Source organism: Podarcis melisellensis, assembly GCF_964234715.1.
Source record: "Podarcis melisellensis genome assembly, chromosome: 1".
Classification (NCBI taxonomy): Eukaryota; Metazoa; Chordata; class Lepidosauria; order Squamata; family Lacertidae; genus Podarcis; species Podarcis melisellensis.
The window spans coordinates 67,644,970-67,661,435 of record NC_138528.1 but is presented as its reverse complement, the minus strand read 5'-3'; the positions used below and the strand labels follow the sequence as shown (position 1 = coordinate 67,661,435).

Here is a 16,466-nt window from a genome sequence, read left to right as displayed (position 1 = left end):
CCATTTTTAGTGCAAATGTCTTTTCAGAAGGAAGTATATAATTTACAACACAGGTTCCCAGATTGTGGCTCAGGCACCACCAGCAATCCACAAACTGCATTCAGGTAGTCTGTAGCATGTGAATATTCATATCTTCATTGTATTTTTCCTGCTTCTTTTATTTCTTATATTGTATTCCACTGTATTGCAATCTGAATTCTAAGGAATGCAAATTGTGACACAGTAAAATAGAAAGTAAGAAGTAAAAGGAGCAAGAAAAATACATTTAAGAATCATGTGGTATATAATACAGCATATTCCAATTACTAGAAGAGGCGGGGGGAAATCATTAAGTGGCCTGCCAAGATGATCAGCAGTATTCAAGTGGCTGTGGGGGAAATGTTTTGGGAACCACTGGTTTGGAATGATACCCAGAGTGGATCATCCTAATGAAATTTCATTCTGCAAATGTTCAAAAACTAGGGATTGTAAAGGAGGAAACCAGTGAAGTAGGGGTGACGATGGAAGACATCAGGCAGTGGCACTAAAAGATGGTCCTTCATATAAGTTCAAGTCTGCTTGTGCACAGAATTAGACATGATTCTACACAATCATGCTTGTTTGCTTTGTTATATTTAGTTGCCTCCCTAGCTTTAAATGTTTCTTCTTCCTTCATAATTCAAAATGAATACCTTACTTTGATTCATTTTCACTTTGAACACCAGATGGCACTGCCTGCATGTTTTCTCTACTGCACTGTTCTATTATTCAGTTTCCTACAGGGCAAATAACCATTTACAGTGGTACCTCGGGTTACATGCGCTTCAGGTTACAGACTCCACTAACCCAGAAATAGTACCTCAGGTTAAGAACTTGCTTCAGGATGAGAACAGAAATCGTGTCCTGGCGCTGGGAGGCCCCATTAGCTAAAGTGGTGCTTCAGGTTAAGAACAGTTTCAGGTTAAGAGCAGACCTCCGGAATGAATTAAGTTCTTAACCTGAGGTACCACTGTATTTGTAAGACCCCATAAAATGCAGATACTACTCTGTGCACAGAAACATCTGAGCTTCTGTTCAAAACCTGAATCTTGTATTCTGCCCCTGCAACTATAATGCAATTGACGAGTCAGAGTGGGTTTAAAGGGAGGTCTGTCGGAAGCATTCAAGACATCAAAAGGCATGAAACAAGGCTGCATATTGGCTCCCACACTTTTCAACTTTTATATCAATGATATGGTGCCACACCTAGCACTGGCACAATCCCCCGACCTATCAATTAGTAATAGGAAAATATCTTGTCTGCTGTATGCCGATGATGTGGTGCTCCTATCACTCTCCTGATTAGATCTTAACAATCTGCTTACAGTGTTTAGCATGTATTGCAAGCAGGAAGACCTCGTCGTAAATTACTCCAAGACCAAAATCATGGTCTTTGGGAAGCGTAGTACCAGATTCAAATGGAAAATGGATCAGCAGAATCTGGAGCAAACACGCTCCTTCAGATATCTGGGAGTTCTCTTCACCGAGACACTATCATGGAAGGGCCACATTGAGGCTATGAAACTCAACCGCAGAAAGCTTGTGGGGCAGTAATTAAATTCTATTTTATGGTGGGTGGTCAGTTACTAGAACCTGTGCTGAAAATCTTTGCCAGCAAAGTGGTTTCCCAGATGCTTCATGGAGTAGTGATATGGGGCATGGACCCAAAGGCTAACAAAGCCTTAGAAATAGTGCAGAACAAATTCCTCAGGAAAGTGCTCTTGCTCCCCAATGGGACCCCAGCTGCTCTTCTTCGTGCTGAAGCTGACATGACAACAATACAGGCTAGAATTGATTACCTGCTCCTAAATTGTGAAAAGACTTCAATCTCCTTTGGAGGAGAGCTTCACCGCTATGGCTTACACAGAACGGGAACAGGCCAAATGCTGGAAGGCTGACATCCAATGCCTCTTGTCCCAATATCAATTACAAGATCTCCAGGTGACCATGAAGATGGCTAAGAGGCACTTAAGAGACTGTCTCTTTAGGCCCGATGCAGAAAGGGATCTAAACATGATCAATTCTACCAAGAGCTCACCATGGTTCCCACTTATCAAAATGGAGCATGCCCGAGCCAGATACCTGACAAAGCTCCCACTTGCTGTACTAAGAATCGCTTTTACAGAACTACGATTCCAGTCAATGCCCTCGGTGGTGTTGGATGGATGGTACGGCAAAGTACATTACGAAGAGAGACTCTGTCTGTGTGGACAACCCTGCGTTGAGGACCTGTGCCATTATTTATCACAGTGCCTGTGATAAACCCAAGAGACCGATTTATAAAACCCCTGTTTACGAATGGAACACGTTTGAATAGGGTGGAAAGGGTGAAATGGCTGCTAAGCGACACTGACAACTTTGTTACTTATAAAGTAGCACTCTATGCACTGGCAGCTAAGAAGATCAGGAGGAAGGAACTAGATAAAATAGCGGTCAACTGCAAAGGGGATTCAGATATTTAATTTGGCACATCTCACATGATAATCTTCTGCTATTCTATTTTATTTAATGCAACAAATAATTTTAGTAGCCGTGACCGTGTTTTTATTGTATGTGTGGTGCACAATGATTTTTATGGTTATTGTTGTTGTTTTTTGTTCTCCTTCTGAATGATGCCATGGCCTACGGCTAGTGCAATAAAAAGTTTAATTGAATTGATTTAACGCAATTGTACTGCCATATTCACATGGCAAATGTGCATTTGGTGAATGCATGGATGAGGTTAGAGAACTGGGTACCTGCCTGCAGTCCCCATCTCCACCTTCATGTGCCCACATGAAGAGCTGAATGGAACATACATGTGTACAAGTTGTACACATACAGCTTCTCTCTACGCAGTTTGGAGCATTGCAGAAAGCAGGGCAACTGTGCATACAGAGCCAAAGCATGTAGGTTCTGTTCAGATCTTCACTTAAAAGCATGGATATCTGGGGAGATGGGTACCAGAAATGACCCTGCTTTCCCCTCCACGCATTAACTGAATGCAGCTATGATGTGTAAATAAGAGACTAAACACAGGACGGTAGCGCCTCTGGTATTATCTTCACTTTAATAAATCAGTTCAATGTTGACTGGCAAATAAATCTTGCTGTCTCCTATAGGGCAGAAGATACACTAACTGGAAGGCTATCGTATAAGGAGGAAGGACCACTGCATTAGTGCAATGCAAGAAAGATATGCTTCACCAGCACAATGCTTTCCTAATGAGGAATGTGAACCATAAAGGACACTATATCTGTTAGCCTACTGTCTGTCAAGCAACTCTCCAAGGAAGGTTCTTCTGGGTGCCTTTCACCTCTATATGAAATATGTTCAAATGTAGCCAGGACTGTGGCGCCCACAGACCTTTGTGTAATGTGCGTATTTATCCTTTCAGGCTCGAAGTATCTTAGCAACCATAAGGGCTTGCAAAGGCCACTTTTGCAACCTGCTGTTAATCCCCACACTACAGGAAAGCATTTTAAAAGAACACGAACATCTGCAAATATCAATCTTGTATTTCATCAATTCAAAATTGATGTGGATAACAACTACAGACCAAATGATTTTATCACTGTACACCATGTGCTTCAATGAGGCATTCTCAGCACCACACCGCCAACATCAATCTTATTTACCCAGTGTCTTCCTATACAAATGTTGTAGAGTCCAATATACTCAAAATATTAATTTTTTATGCTGGATCAATCTCAATTTCAAGTCTAAGGAAACATCCTGTATAAATTCAAAAGCAACTTCCCATTTTTTTTAAGGCTGTATGATACCTTCCACACCTCTCTGAACTTCTTCCTTAACAAATACCATTAGAAATTTATAAACAATAGTTACAGGATTAGCTCTCTGTAATGATCCAGTCATTTTCGTCCAACAATTTAGCAGATGCCAAAATGCTCAAAGTAGATGGGCCATAGATAGACACCAGCAAATGTTGTGATTGAAGCTGCTGCCATTCTGCGCTTGTTGGTAATTGATAGTGAAGTTGCAATGTGGTGCTTTGTGAAGGCTTGGCTTTGAGAAGCAACTGCTAAATAACTGGGATGAATGAAGCTAAAATTCAGAAAGCTGTATGAGCAGTGATTGTGATTCTTCAATAATCCCTGCAGTTCGATCCCTGTCATATCCTGTCAAAAAGGGGAACTCAGCCTGAGATCATGAAGAGCCACTGCCAGTCAGAAAAGTAAACGGTGGGCTAGGATGATGGCAAAATGTTTTCAGGTGATAGACATTATGGGACCTAAGCCAGCCAGTTATTACAGGCCTGTCTAAGGCAAATAATCACACTTTCTTTTAATGTTTCATTGCACTCTCTGCCTTTCTTCTTGAGAGGGTTGCTGAGGAGGCAACAGCAGCAGGCAAGGCATTCCTTGGAGGCTGGATCTGCTGCCCCTGTAGATCCTGCCACCGGAGATGGTTACCCCACCTTGCCTCATGGGTGGGCTGGCCCTGTTCCCTGTCACATCTGCCTCCTCCCTCATGAATTCTCTCAAGTTACATTCATGTAATAACTACAGCATTTCAAATATGTTATTTTTCTGGTGACATTAAGCAGAATGGCTCCTCTGTCCCCTTTCTCTCCACTTCAACTTCATTGAAGCACTTTTTGTGTGTGCGGGAGGGCAGGCTAGTTAGAGAAAACATTATCAGGGCTAAAATAAGTGCTTCCAGCTCTGCACCCCATTGTTGCCTGTAACCATAGGTCTGTTTAGGCTGCACACTCAGCCGCTGGGCTGTACAATGCCTGGCTGATAATTGCACAGTAATTGCTACATTTTGAATGAGCTGTTTCAGAGGATTATAAATCATTAAATAGATCTGGAAGTAGCACAGTAATGGAACATTTGCCAATTTTACTGCAGTTTCCAGGCAAAAGGAGCCAGCCTACTAATTTCAGATAGAAGGTGACTGTACGATCATTTTCTTCTAAAAGTGCTTTTGCTGTTGTGGATTTTGATTACTGGTTCATCCTAGATGAGTCACAAAATTGTCATAGAATATCAGTGCTGATTAATGTTATGAGGGCCAGCCCTATCATTAGGCAGAGTGAAGCAGCAATCTTAGGCAACAGATGCTGAGGGGAAGGGGATGTCAGTGAGGTTTGGAGGACAGATCTCCCTCTTTGCTCCACAGTCTGCTTTGACCTCCCAAGCTAGCCTACTGTCTTTCAGTGCAGTGGAGAATGCTGTCCCATTTCTAGTACGGAAATAAGATTCAACTGCCAGTACAATGGGCTTCTCTTTGTGGAATGGGGCATGTTTGTTGCCATTTTGTTCTTTGCCTCATGCAGTGGACCATCGTGAGCCAGATCATCATCAGGATAGTCTTCTTCTTTATGGTGTGAGCCCCATGTTGGGCAAGAAGATTCCTACACTGCAGGGGGTTGGACTAGATGACACTTGTGGTCCCTTCCAACTTTACAATTCTATGATTCTATGATAGAGTGGTTACAAACTCTTTCAGATCTGCCGGTATCTGCATAGCAGGAACACCAGTGGGCAGAGCCAGCAACTGTTAAAGGAAACCTCCTTTAGGAGAGGGGCTGGAAGGAGCAACTGGAAGTGTGGGGAGGTGAGAAATAACTGGAAAGTGAACTAAGATGGAGTTCTCTTGGACCTAAAACACAACAAGTAGTTTCCAGCATTGCTTTATAATACCAGAAGTAACGCAGTAATGTCCCATTCACTCATGGGCATGCCCTTTTCCTGGACCTATCGATGGTCATTTAGCACATCCAATCCAACCGCAGCTTCAGCTGGTGCACAACCTGCACACCATAGCACAGGTTTAGCCAACGTGGTGTCCTCCATTGTTGTCCTACAACTCCCGTCAAAAGAGTGCAGGTTCCCCACTCCTGCTCTAATTAGATTTCAGCCCAGCATTAAACAATGATTGAGCAGTCTGCCTTTTCCCCCTTCCCTGCTGTTTTCATTTCTCTAATGCTGCATGTGCACTTATTCTATTAATAGCCCTCCTTCTTGAAAACAGAAACAGCTTTGCAGCCAGGGTGATAGGAGGAGCGAGACTGGCTGGATGTCAGCAATCTCTAAGTGGACACTAAGGCTACAGTGCTAACCCCACATATCTGTGGGAGTAAGCCCCACAGAATTAAGTAGGACTCTAATAGAACCATGTCTGAGTAGACATGGGGTTAGGATTGCAGCCTTAGCTCTCTGCATGGTGTACACAAAACTTATTTTCCCCCATGATCCGTCTGGGAGTAAAGATTTTATGTCTAAACAAAATGAGACAAGTGTGCTTCCAGTGTAAGCTCAGTGCACAAATTATATATGTCTGCAGATACCAATAGAGAGCTGCATTAACTTTCTAGCTAAGGCCTGCTTTCAGTCATTAATATTTATAGACATTTGGGCTTGTCAGTCATTTTGCCTGGATTATTTCTTGCCCAGTCCTGCTTAGACCTACCTGACCACACAGTCTTTATCAGCAGATCCTACCTGTGGGCCTGCCCCACCTGTCAGACTCTCAAGAAGACATCAAGTGTAATGAGCTAATAACACTGGTTGCCCAGTGACTCATGTGGGTATGAACCAGCTCCTATCCTGTCCTGTTCAAATGATCTCGAACAGGCAGCACATTTTGCAAACAAAACACAATAAAATAGTGGAACAGCTGCTCATTATAAATCACTGATTGAGACTTGTGCTATTTTTTTAAAAAGCATCTCCGTCTTCATTTGTAGAGATCACTTGTGGCTTCCACGGAGTGCTTTCTAGTCCTGCATGGTATTTGCCTGCACTTGGTTTTATTCATACTACGTACAGAGAGGGCAGCTCAAAGAGAATCTTCTTCTGATATATAAAGTAAAATGGAGTAGGTGTTGGGTGCCACAGGCCATCTGTTCCTGTAATAGTTCATATTGTCAGGAAAAGCTATGAAGAAAAGTTTGTCCAACCTTTACTGGGCAGCAGGCCAGAAACTGTGAAATCTACTTCCTTCTACAACAAAACTAAGGCTGGGGTGGGGGAGAAATGGCTTGATTAAGCAAGCAGTAAGATGTGAAGTTTCCTTAATCCAGCCTGGCTTCAGTTGCCTTTGCAATAACTCTCTTCCCTTTTTGTCTGAGAAATATACTTTTTCACTGCTTGTGGAAAAAATAGGGCTATCCATTCTGTGAAATGTTAGGGCAGAAATACATCTTATGGGGCAACCGTGGGATTTCCAAACTACATGCTTAGTTTTTTATTATTATCAAAGAGTTTCTTCATTTACAAAAGTACATGCCTTGTCTCTTTTTTCAGGTTGGCAGGAAAGTTATAGTGCATCAACAGGAAAGTGTTTAACCCTTGCCCTGCCATCCTCTTCTTCCAGGCTGAGTCCTCCACTCCATCCCACTTGTTCGCTCTCCAGCTGGCTCTTAATAATAATAATAATAATAATAATAATAATAATAATAATCTCATAATTTAACCCAACAGTAGGGAGAGGTAGGCATAAGGAAGAGCTCACAAGGAAAGCAGACTGGAACAGTGGCACCCACAGGCAGGGCAGAGTAGCGGTACATATACTGTAAAGTCAAGTCACATTTGGGAAGACCAGGTCAAGGCAGCTATAGCCAGCACAGTTTGAGAGCCAGCAAGGTGTAATGGTTAGAGTGTTGGACTAGGGCCTTGGGGACCAGGGTTCAAATCCTAACACAGCCCTGAAGCTCATAGGATGACCTGGGGCTAGCCACTCTTTCTTTCAGCCTAACCTACTTCAGAGGGTTGTTGTGAGGATGAGATGGGAAAGGGGAAAACATTTATACCACTCCTTGGAGGAAAAGTGGGATATAAACGAAGAAATAAAATAAATAAAGCAGAGTCAAATCCAGTGAAGGCAAACATACCCACCCACATTTCTCTGATGAAAATAGGGACATCCTGTTCCGATGGTGATGACGTTATTATTTATACCCCGCACATCTGACTGGGTTGCCCAGCTACCAACATATATAAAAAATTAATAAACTATTAAACTTTTTTTTTAACTTCCCTATACAGGCCTGCCTTCAAATGTCTTCTAAAGGTTGTAGAGTTACCTATCTCCCTGGCTTGGGGGTTGCAGATTCCCATCTTCCTGGATCAGGGCAAGTACCACAGGATCTGGCATAAACCAGTCAGAAGTGGACATCCCTGTGAGAATGGTGACTCGCTTATTTTAACCAATGGAAGGGAGGCTGCCGCATCAGGGAGGTGCTCTGAACTCTCCAGAGGATTGCTCAGATTATCCCTGCTCCTGGCCCCGCCCCCTTTGAGGATCTGTCTGTGTCCTTAAATGGCCACTGTCTTTTTTCTAGGGTGGTTGACTCATAAGGCAAGCTGGGAGATGAGGGCTCCCCCTGGGAATGAATCTTCTGAATCTGAGTAGTCCTGTGAGACACTGTCCTCCTCTGGCCTGGAGTGGGGGACCGTGGCCCTTCCAGAGCCTCCACTTCAATGCCGTCATCTGTGCTTGTGTCCGGGCCATGGGTGGGGATCCTCGCAGGTGGGTGGATGTGAACTGACAGGCAAGGCAAGGCTTCAGCACCACTCACCAGCCTACCTCTTCTCCCTTGCAAGTGCCACACTGTTAACCAGCAGGCCAGCATTCTATACGTAGGGTGAGAGCAAAAGGAGGTGTTATGTTGGCAAATATGTGGTCTTAGCCATGCATTTGCTCAAGTAATGTGAGTGCAGGGATCAGTAGGCAAGAGGGAGGGATGCTGAACCCCTTCCATGCCTGTGTAATAGGAATTTTATGGCCTAAATATATAATGTTCACAAGTGTACCAACCAAGCACATACATAGATCAGCACAGGAAGGCCAACCTGGAACCATTTTGATTCCTAAACTGACCAAATCCTTTCTCTGCAAGGTCAAACTGGAAAAGCCTCCCCATTGTCTATTTCCTCACAAATCCTGTCTTAAGGGTATGTCTGTGTTTGAATAAGGTGTGAGTCTGTGACCTGGCCAGGAACTAAGTATTTATCATTACAAAAGACTGGCCAGGCTCCCCAGGAAATCCAATCAAGTAACCTGCCAGACAGGAGATAAACAAGGACAAGAGAAAAACAACATTTAAATTTCTGTGATGTAGGTATGATGCATAGGCGCCGACTCCATGGGGCTTGAGGGGGCCCGAGCCCCCTCAAAAATTCGTTTGGGGGGGGCTCCGCCCCCCCAATAATCTCCGGCGCCCCTCCAGCAGAGCGCCATCGCCGCCCCTCCCCCAGCCCAAAATGCACAGGGAGGGGCGGGCTGCATGCCTCCTGCCCTCCCTCCCGAGCAAAAGCTCCACCCAATTTCCTTTGGAGCTGATTAATAGGCGCAGCACGCTCTCCCCTATTCGCTCACGAGGAGGCGGCGCCACTTTATTTGCATATTCATGAGCTTATTTATTATTCATGAGCTTTCCCGGGCCCCCCCAATATTTTTTATAAGTCCACGTCCCTGGTATGATGTATCTGAGGTCTTAGGTTACACCCCTTCTGTGATGTATGTATGATGTTTCTGGGGGTGGTCTTGATCTACAGGATGGGAATTTCAAAAGTCTTTATAAGGCTTTGCACACCATTTTTCTGGGTCCTCCTCCTTTCCTGCGTGTGAGGGGAGCACCCTGTTGCAACAGATCAATAAAGATCGAGCTTACTAGCTGCTTTGCTTCTCAATATTCTCTGGTTGGCCTCTGTTATTTTCTCCTACCAATAGGGAACCTATGTAAGGACTCTATATGGGTTCTTGGATACCCCATAAGGGAAAAGGGCAATTTTTATTTACAACAGATGGCGACCACGAAGGGACTTTTGGTTACCCAGATTCCACCTGCAGGGTCTTCTTTCCTCACTTGAGGCTGTTTCCTCCTCCTCCCCACTTCCAGGGCGTTTGGGAGCCCAGATGAGGGGTGGGGATGTCATTGCTTGTTTTCCTAACCACTGTGTTAGCACTATGATGAGGGAAATGCAGCCCACATTTCCTTCTCAAAATCATTCCGAAAGGCACAGTAGAAATGCTGTTTGTCAAGGGAGGAGGTGACCCTGTTCCCTAGACTTTATGGTACAGCTGAAGACGTTGTCTTTCATTGACCATCTCCTTGCCGGGTGCAGCTTGAGTGAAGTGTTCTGCCTGTGTATGCTGCGTGTGGAAAGCAGCTGTTTGCACATAAAATGCAGCCTGACCTTTTCACCTCTTCTGCTAGTTTCTATGGTATTGGGGGGTGGGGCTCCAGAGCATGCAATTTGCTTTGAAAAACTGCTCTTACTTTTTTGGTCCTGCCTATCTGGTTGCTTGTCTGTTTCCCCTATGTTGCGTGTGTATGTTGGTAAATCAATAGATATTGCAGTAATCATGAGTCTCCAGTGGTCTTTCCCGCATTCAGGCAAACCCTATAATGTTGCCCTTTCAGTTCTTGTCACCTGGGGAATTAGGGCACCATAGTTTGTGACAAGAGTCCTGCCCTCCACTAAGCCTAGAGAATAAGGCACCTCCCTTCCTAAACACACAAAGTTCCTAATTAAATCCTGTCTAGCAAGGTGAGAGATGGGCTGTGGCCATGTAACCTTTTGAACCCCCAAGCTGCAACGGATGCCTGCAGCTTCCAGCACCAGAGGAAGTTCTGCAGCGTTAGTTTGGATTAAGTGTAGGATTAGTTAGCTCAATATGCTGATAAAGTGTTTCAGTTCCATTTTGGGGCTTCATACTTGCTCTCTCTCTCTCTCCCATTACATTTTTCAAAATCCTCCATCTGAATGACCTGCCTTATTTGATATCTGGGCTGCACTGGTTTCTGAACACCCTACAGGGCTGGTTTGCCCCCAAGGGCTGCTTGGGCTGCACCACTGGTCGTTAAAGTGTCTAGGAAAGGGGAGACGAGACAGGAGTCTTGTCAAGCCAGTGACTTGGAATTCAGCTGTTTCCTAGAGGAAACTCTAGAGGAAACCAGCATAAAGCATGGGCGGGGGGCAAATCCTGTGCCCCATTAGCAGCTGGCATTAGCAGACAGAAAGGACTATGATGGGTTCCCCAACGTTACTACCCTAGCAGGGTTGGCACTGGAACTGGGTTCCTCCCTATGGTTACGTATTTCACATAAAAAAAGAAAGTAAATGTGGCTTCTTCTCAATACTTCCTCCTCTTCCTCAAATCCTTGAACACAGTAGATACAAAGAAATCCCCTAACAAGAATCCACTGTGTTACGTAATCTAATATCTGCCTGAGCAGCTTTCATTCCTTGCATAACTGCTGTTTACATAATATCAATGAGGTCACAACAGATAAAACACCAGCAACTCAGATGTTTCATATGGGATATAGGTGGGAACGCAGACTGTGCTTGCAATAGAAACGTGAAGAAGTGTGGTTTCATCCTACCTAAAGAATCTGCTGGATCCCCTGTGACCACTGATTTTGTTTGTTTCTTCCATTCTGTGGGTCACTTCCCAATAAAGCTTCTTAAAACAGCTTAAAAATCTAAAAGCCATTGAATACATTTTGTGAGAATGGAATTTAATCCATATCTGATGTCTAATTACTTTTGGGGGGGATGTTTTCTAAGCAATATTCCATATTATTATTTCAAACAATAAAACTGTATACAGTTTCTTTATCAGGGTGGAGGTTTTTTTTAATGTTAGTTGTCGTACTGTTTTGAAAATTCATATATGAAACATATAGTCTCTTTAAACAATTTATATCCTACTCTCTAGTGTAAAAATATTTCCAGGGTATTACTTCTTCATGCACAAAATGTTTGTGGTGAAAGCCACCAATTTAGATGGCTAAGGGATTAGACAAATTAATGGATATTAAATGAGGGAGCAATCCTATAGAAAGATCTGCAAGGATGAGTAGGGCTATGATTCAACAGATCCCTGTCCGATTTAATTCCTTCATCCTCAGCTCAGTCAGAGATATGCCTGCATCCTTCATGTGACCTGGCAACCTTGTGTAAATCAAGCCAGCAAAATGGGTGGTGTAAATCAAATACTCTTTTAGAGGCTTGTTTGCCCTCTGCCAGGCTGAGACTGTCTCAGTCAGCTCCATTCCTGAATGGGGCTCCTGGTGAGCTTTATGCCACCTTAACTTACACTAGAATTGCTTTATGCTAGTTTCTTGTGTCTCAGGCTATCAGCAGCTATTTTTTATGATGGCAACATGTTTTATCCAGAATTGGGGCAGCCTGCTCCTGAATATCAGTGGCTGAAGAGCATCAGCAGGCAAGGGCTATGTTGCAGGAGTGGGGAGCTTGTAGATGTACATGAAAGAACTGGAGATGTTGGCTTTCATCCCCAGCCAGCATGGCCAATAGTCAGCGATGATGAGATTTGTAGTTCCACAGGCTCCCAACTGCTGCCTACACTTATAGCCTGGAAACTAGTTGTTCACTGCAGGGAATAGGATGCTGGAGTTAACAAGCCTTTGGTCTGATCCATCAGGGGTTTTCTTGTGTTCTTACAACTGAAATATAAACAAAAACATAGCAAGAAACATACTGGTATTTTGCCAGCTGGTTGTTATTTTTTTAACATACTGTACATGCTCAGCAACTTCATTATCAGAACGGATAATACCATGAACTAATGGTGCCACCTTACAAGCCATTTTGAACTCTGTGCGACTTGCATCTGAGTAGACGCACATAGGACTGTACTGTAAACTTTGAGGCTTGGTTAAGAAGTCGGAGGTGAAATGAATGGAAAGAGAAGCCAAAAATTAGCCAAAGGTGAAATAGCAATAAAACTTAGGACCACAGAATGTTTACATGCACACAGAAGATAATATCAAGGCGCAGACGTTCTTTCTGAGGCTCTTTGGAAAGTATGACTTTCATAAGACAATGTCACCCCTTAAATATGGGAAATATTAAAAATAAAGAGTTACAGGTCTCCAGACTTGGTGCGGTATGTGAAGAAGCGGCAACCCTGCATCTATGATACTATGGGACACGTCTACATACAATGTCGTCTTTTAAATGAACGTGCATTTATTTGCACATGTATTATGAAATATATTGATGTTGATTCATTGATTTGTTTCTTTTCTTGAAGCTTGCCAATGCTGACAGCAGCATGGTGAAGCACCCTGGCTAGAGGGAATATATGGGACAAAATTGTATGAATTTTAGGTTTACATTACATATTTAAAAATAAATTCAGAATAATATTTGACCTATCTAAAGTACCTATGGAATGCTGTAGCATTATGGTGATGAGCACAGTGATAAATTATATTGGGGCAAATGTGTACTGTACAATAAATTTTCTACCTCAGTAAGACACTTTTAAAAACCACATTCATCTTACTAAAGGAAGTGCATGCCTTAACGCTTAATTACCAACCCAGACACAGGCTGACATCCATTACCCGTTTAGGCTTCATAGGCACACTTCCCCAAAGGTGCTTAGTCAGCAACTCACAAAGCTTTTCGGCTCTGCCAGGCTCAGTGGGGTGCAATCCATCCAATGTAAAAATAAAGTAAATGCTCCCACTACTCTCACCAGCTCTAAGCAAAAAAACAGCACTGCTTGCAGTGGAACTGCAGGTAGTGCATCATTTTTAAATAGGAGATGGTGGGGCTCAGTCTCCCTGGAGTCAAATGCTGCGGATGGTTAGTTCTGCCCTCTAATTTCAAGTGCGTGAGGCCTGGCCATTACTCAGTAGTGAAGGGCACGAACACTGTATATTTAGAAGTCCCACATGAGGAACAGGTTGTGGAACTATATTCTAGGCACGCATTAAGTCCTGGCCAGAACCAGCCTCATAGAAGACTCTCTTAAGTCAAGTAATACTTTTTTTTTTAAAAAAAAAGAACCAACTTTATTTTCACTGAATGTTATGGGGACTGCATCCAATAGAGTTTACACTGGCTGTGATCCAATGAGCTACTTTAGGAATGCTGGAGGGCTTGAGTATGCATAGCATGGTTTTAATTTGAAAAGTGAAACACAGCACTACATATTTCGTTCCACACCAGAAATTTATTTTGAAAGTCACCTCAGTTGCAAAAGGAGCTTGCAGTGTGGCATGGGGTGGTACTATTGGATTTCCTCAGCCCCAAGCTCACTGCCCTTGGGGAGGACCTCTAATATAATATATTCTATTGTTATGAGCTGGGGGTGGGGGTGGGGAGTGTGGATGGAACCCTGGGTTGCCTTCCAGAACTTGTGATCCTGCATCCAGGACAGTAGAATGCAAAGGAAGCTTGCCAAACCAGTTCCTTTATCAAGGCAATGGCTTTGGCTGGCTGGCTGCTTTTAGCATAACCAAGTACCGGTAAGTAATTCTGCTCAGCTTCATTAATTATGAACACAGAAATTTGGGGTCCCCTGCAAAATGCGGCAAAACAACTGCAAAACTTTGGCACCGGTTTGGAGAAGATATCCACTTTTGGGGTTCGTAGCCAATTAAACTATTCTGTGTCATACAACTAATGAGTGGGCCTTTCCCAAGCAGCTCACCTAGCTTGCTACTTGGCAGAACAATAGCCATAGTTGTGTGTAGGCTGGAAGCAGGCTAAAAGCTGCAGACAGTGAAAGATGTCTTGCTCTTCACTTGTTAGACTTCAGGGCTCCCCTGGAAACCTAAAGCAGAACCAAGATCTGTGGGGATGTTAATGCTGTGAGCCCTTCCATCCTATACACAGGTTTCTTATATGTGTGAATAAAACCATGTATCCTAAAATCACAACAGTCAAAGAATCCACACCGCAAGTAAACACTGGAACCCCTGGTGCCTCTCAGGCTGGGGTGGTGGGTGACGATCTTTTCTGTGTACTGTTAGTTCTATGTTATAATAATGAATCTACACTATACAGAGTTCGTTTTATAAATGAATGGAACTTGCTGACCCAGATCACACCGCCCCCTCCTGCTCCAGCAACCCTTGAACACATAATAGCAAGGAATTCAATCTCACACCCACCCAAAGTGAAGGTCGTGTAAATCCAACTGATGTCAACAGAAGAGCTATGTGCATGTTTAAATCTCTCCAGGTGAAATTAATGGGCTTTTAAAAACGTTCCGCTTTGTCTGGATCGGGTCCAATAACGGCAAGTTACTCTTGCCTAATGTTTCCTCAAGGAGTTTTGGATGGGTTTCAGCTAAATCATGATAACGTTTATTACGACGCTAACACAGCATTGTGCGGAAGGATGCGGTCAAACCACCTTCCTGCGGCAATAGGAAGCCTTTCTCTGGACGCGAGCCAGAGCCATGGCTTTCGGGTTGCCTTTGCCCGCAGCGCGCTTCAGCTCCCGTCCAGACATGTGGACGGTGACTCAGAAGCAGCAAGTCCCACAGAGTTTACTTTGCAAGTCCTGTGGCCTCAAAGGGTCTTACTTCAGAGCAGATCCCGACAGAATTGCACTGTTATTTGCTCCTCCATAAACGTGCACATGATTGCCGCCTCAGGGCTAGGGTGGCCCCGAAGCAAAAGACGAAAAAAGGCTCCTGCACCTTTAACAGACGCGCAGCCTTTTTTTGCCGAAGAAGTTTCTTTTTCGCCACAACTAATTAAAGGCGCAGGAACCAATTTCGCCTTCGCACGTCGCAACTTGGCGCTTGAATTCAAAGAAAGTGACGCGCGTCAGGCTTCCTTGAATTCAATGGTCAGGCAAGCGACGCCACACGCTCCCGTGTTGACGCTCCGCGTTGGTTATCTGCCCGCAAACAGCGAGAGCGTCTGGGCCGAGGAATCTCTTTTCCTCTGGCTGCGAGACTTTCGGTGTCTGCAGCCGTGCGAGGCGCTGATAAGCGGGGCGCTCAGGAGACAGGCGCCCTCTCGGCGCAACCTCGGGGAGACACACGCTACTACTGCAGCCCAGGTTACGAAGCGCCTCGGCCGGGAAGGGCAGCTTCCCCGCAAGGCGTGCCTGTGCGGCCTGGCGCCCTCTCTCCACCAGAGGGACTGAGCCGGCGGCGCTTGGTAACCTGAGCCCTCCTCTTCCTTGGGAGAAGTTTCATGCTGGCGCTGGAGAGGCTCGAGGAGGAGCTGCCACTCCTGTTGCTGCCGCGAGAGCGAGGCGTGGAGAAAGGTGGGTGCCCGGGAATTGGCTACCGCTCGACATTTTCCTGATAGACCATCCCGCCAAGGACACCCGGCTGAGGTAGATTCGGCGCAGCTACGCCTCGTGTGTCTGTAAACTGCGTGTTCGCGCGCTCTCGCTCGCTCGCTCTCCCGTTGCCACTCAGTGCGCAGGGCAAAATAGGACGACGGAGAGGAGTTTCAGCGCCGGGTGAGCATCCCGGGTGAAGCAGCTCCGAGAGGCGCGGGAAGAGAAAATGGGGCGCCCTCCGGGAGGGGGGGATGCGAAGCGGAGAGGAGACGAGGCAGCCCGTCCTGCGCCTCCGTGGGAAAGGCGCGCGCTAGCGGGGAGCAGATGGCGCCTGCTCTCGCCTCGCCAAGGATGGGGCCGCCTTTGCCCAGGCAGGAAGCAAAACGTTTCGCCCCCGTCAGGTTGAAGCCTGACCCCTCTTCC

The 16,466-nt window shown here is 44.9% G+C and overlaps 2 protein-coding genes across 4 annotated transcripts in view; both read left to right on the top strand.

Moving 5' to 3' along the window:
• Nucleotides 1–16,466, top strand: part of CTR9 (CTR9 homolog, Paf1/RNA polymerase II complex component) — a 339,089-nt gene that overhangs the window by 138,458 nt on the left and 184,165 nt on the right. The window lies entirely within an intron of this gene.
• The window catches only part of AMPD3 (adenosine monophosphate deaminase 3), a 36,389-nt gene continuing 35,597 nt past the window's right edge, over nt 15,675–16,466 (top strand). Inside the window, exon 1 of one of the 3 annotated variants that reach the window (XM_081918300.1) lies at nt 15,675–16,022. In XM_081918300.1, coding sequence (XP_081774426.1) covers nt 15,950–16,022 — 73 coding nt within the window. In that variant the 5' untranslated portion in view covers nt 15,675–15,949. The other 2 variants (XM_081918301.1, XM_081918302.1) reach the window with 2 other exon arrangements.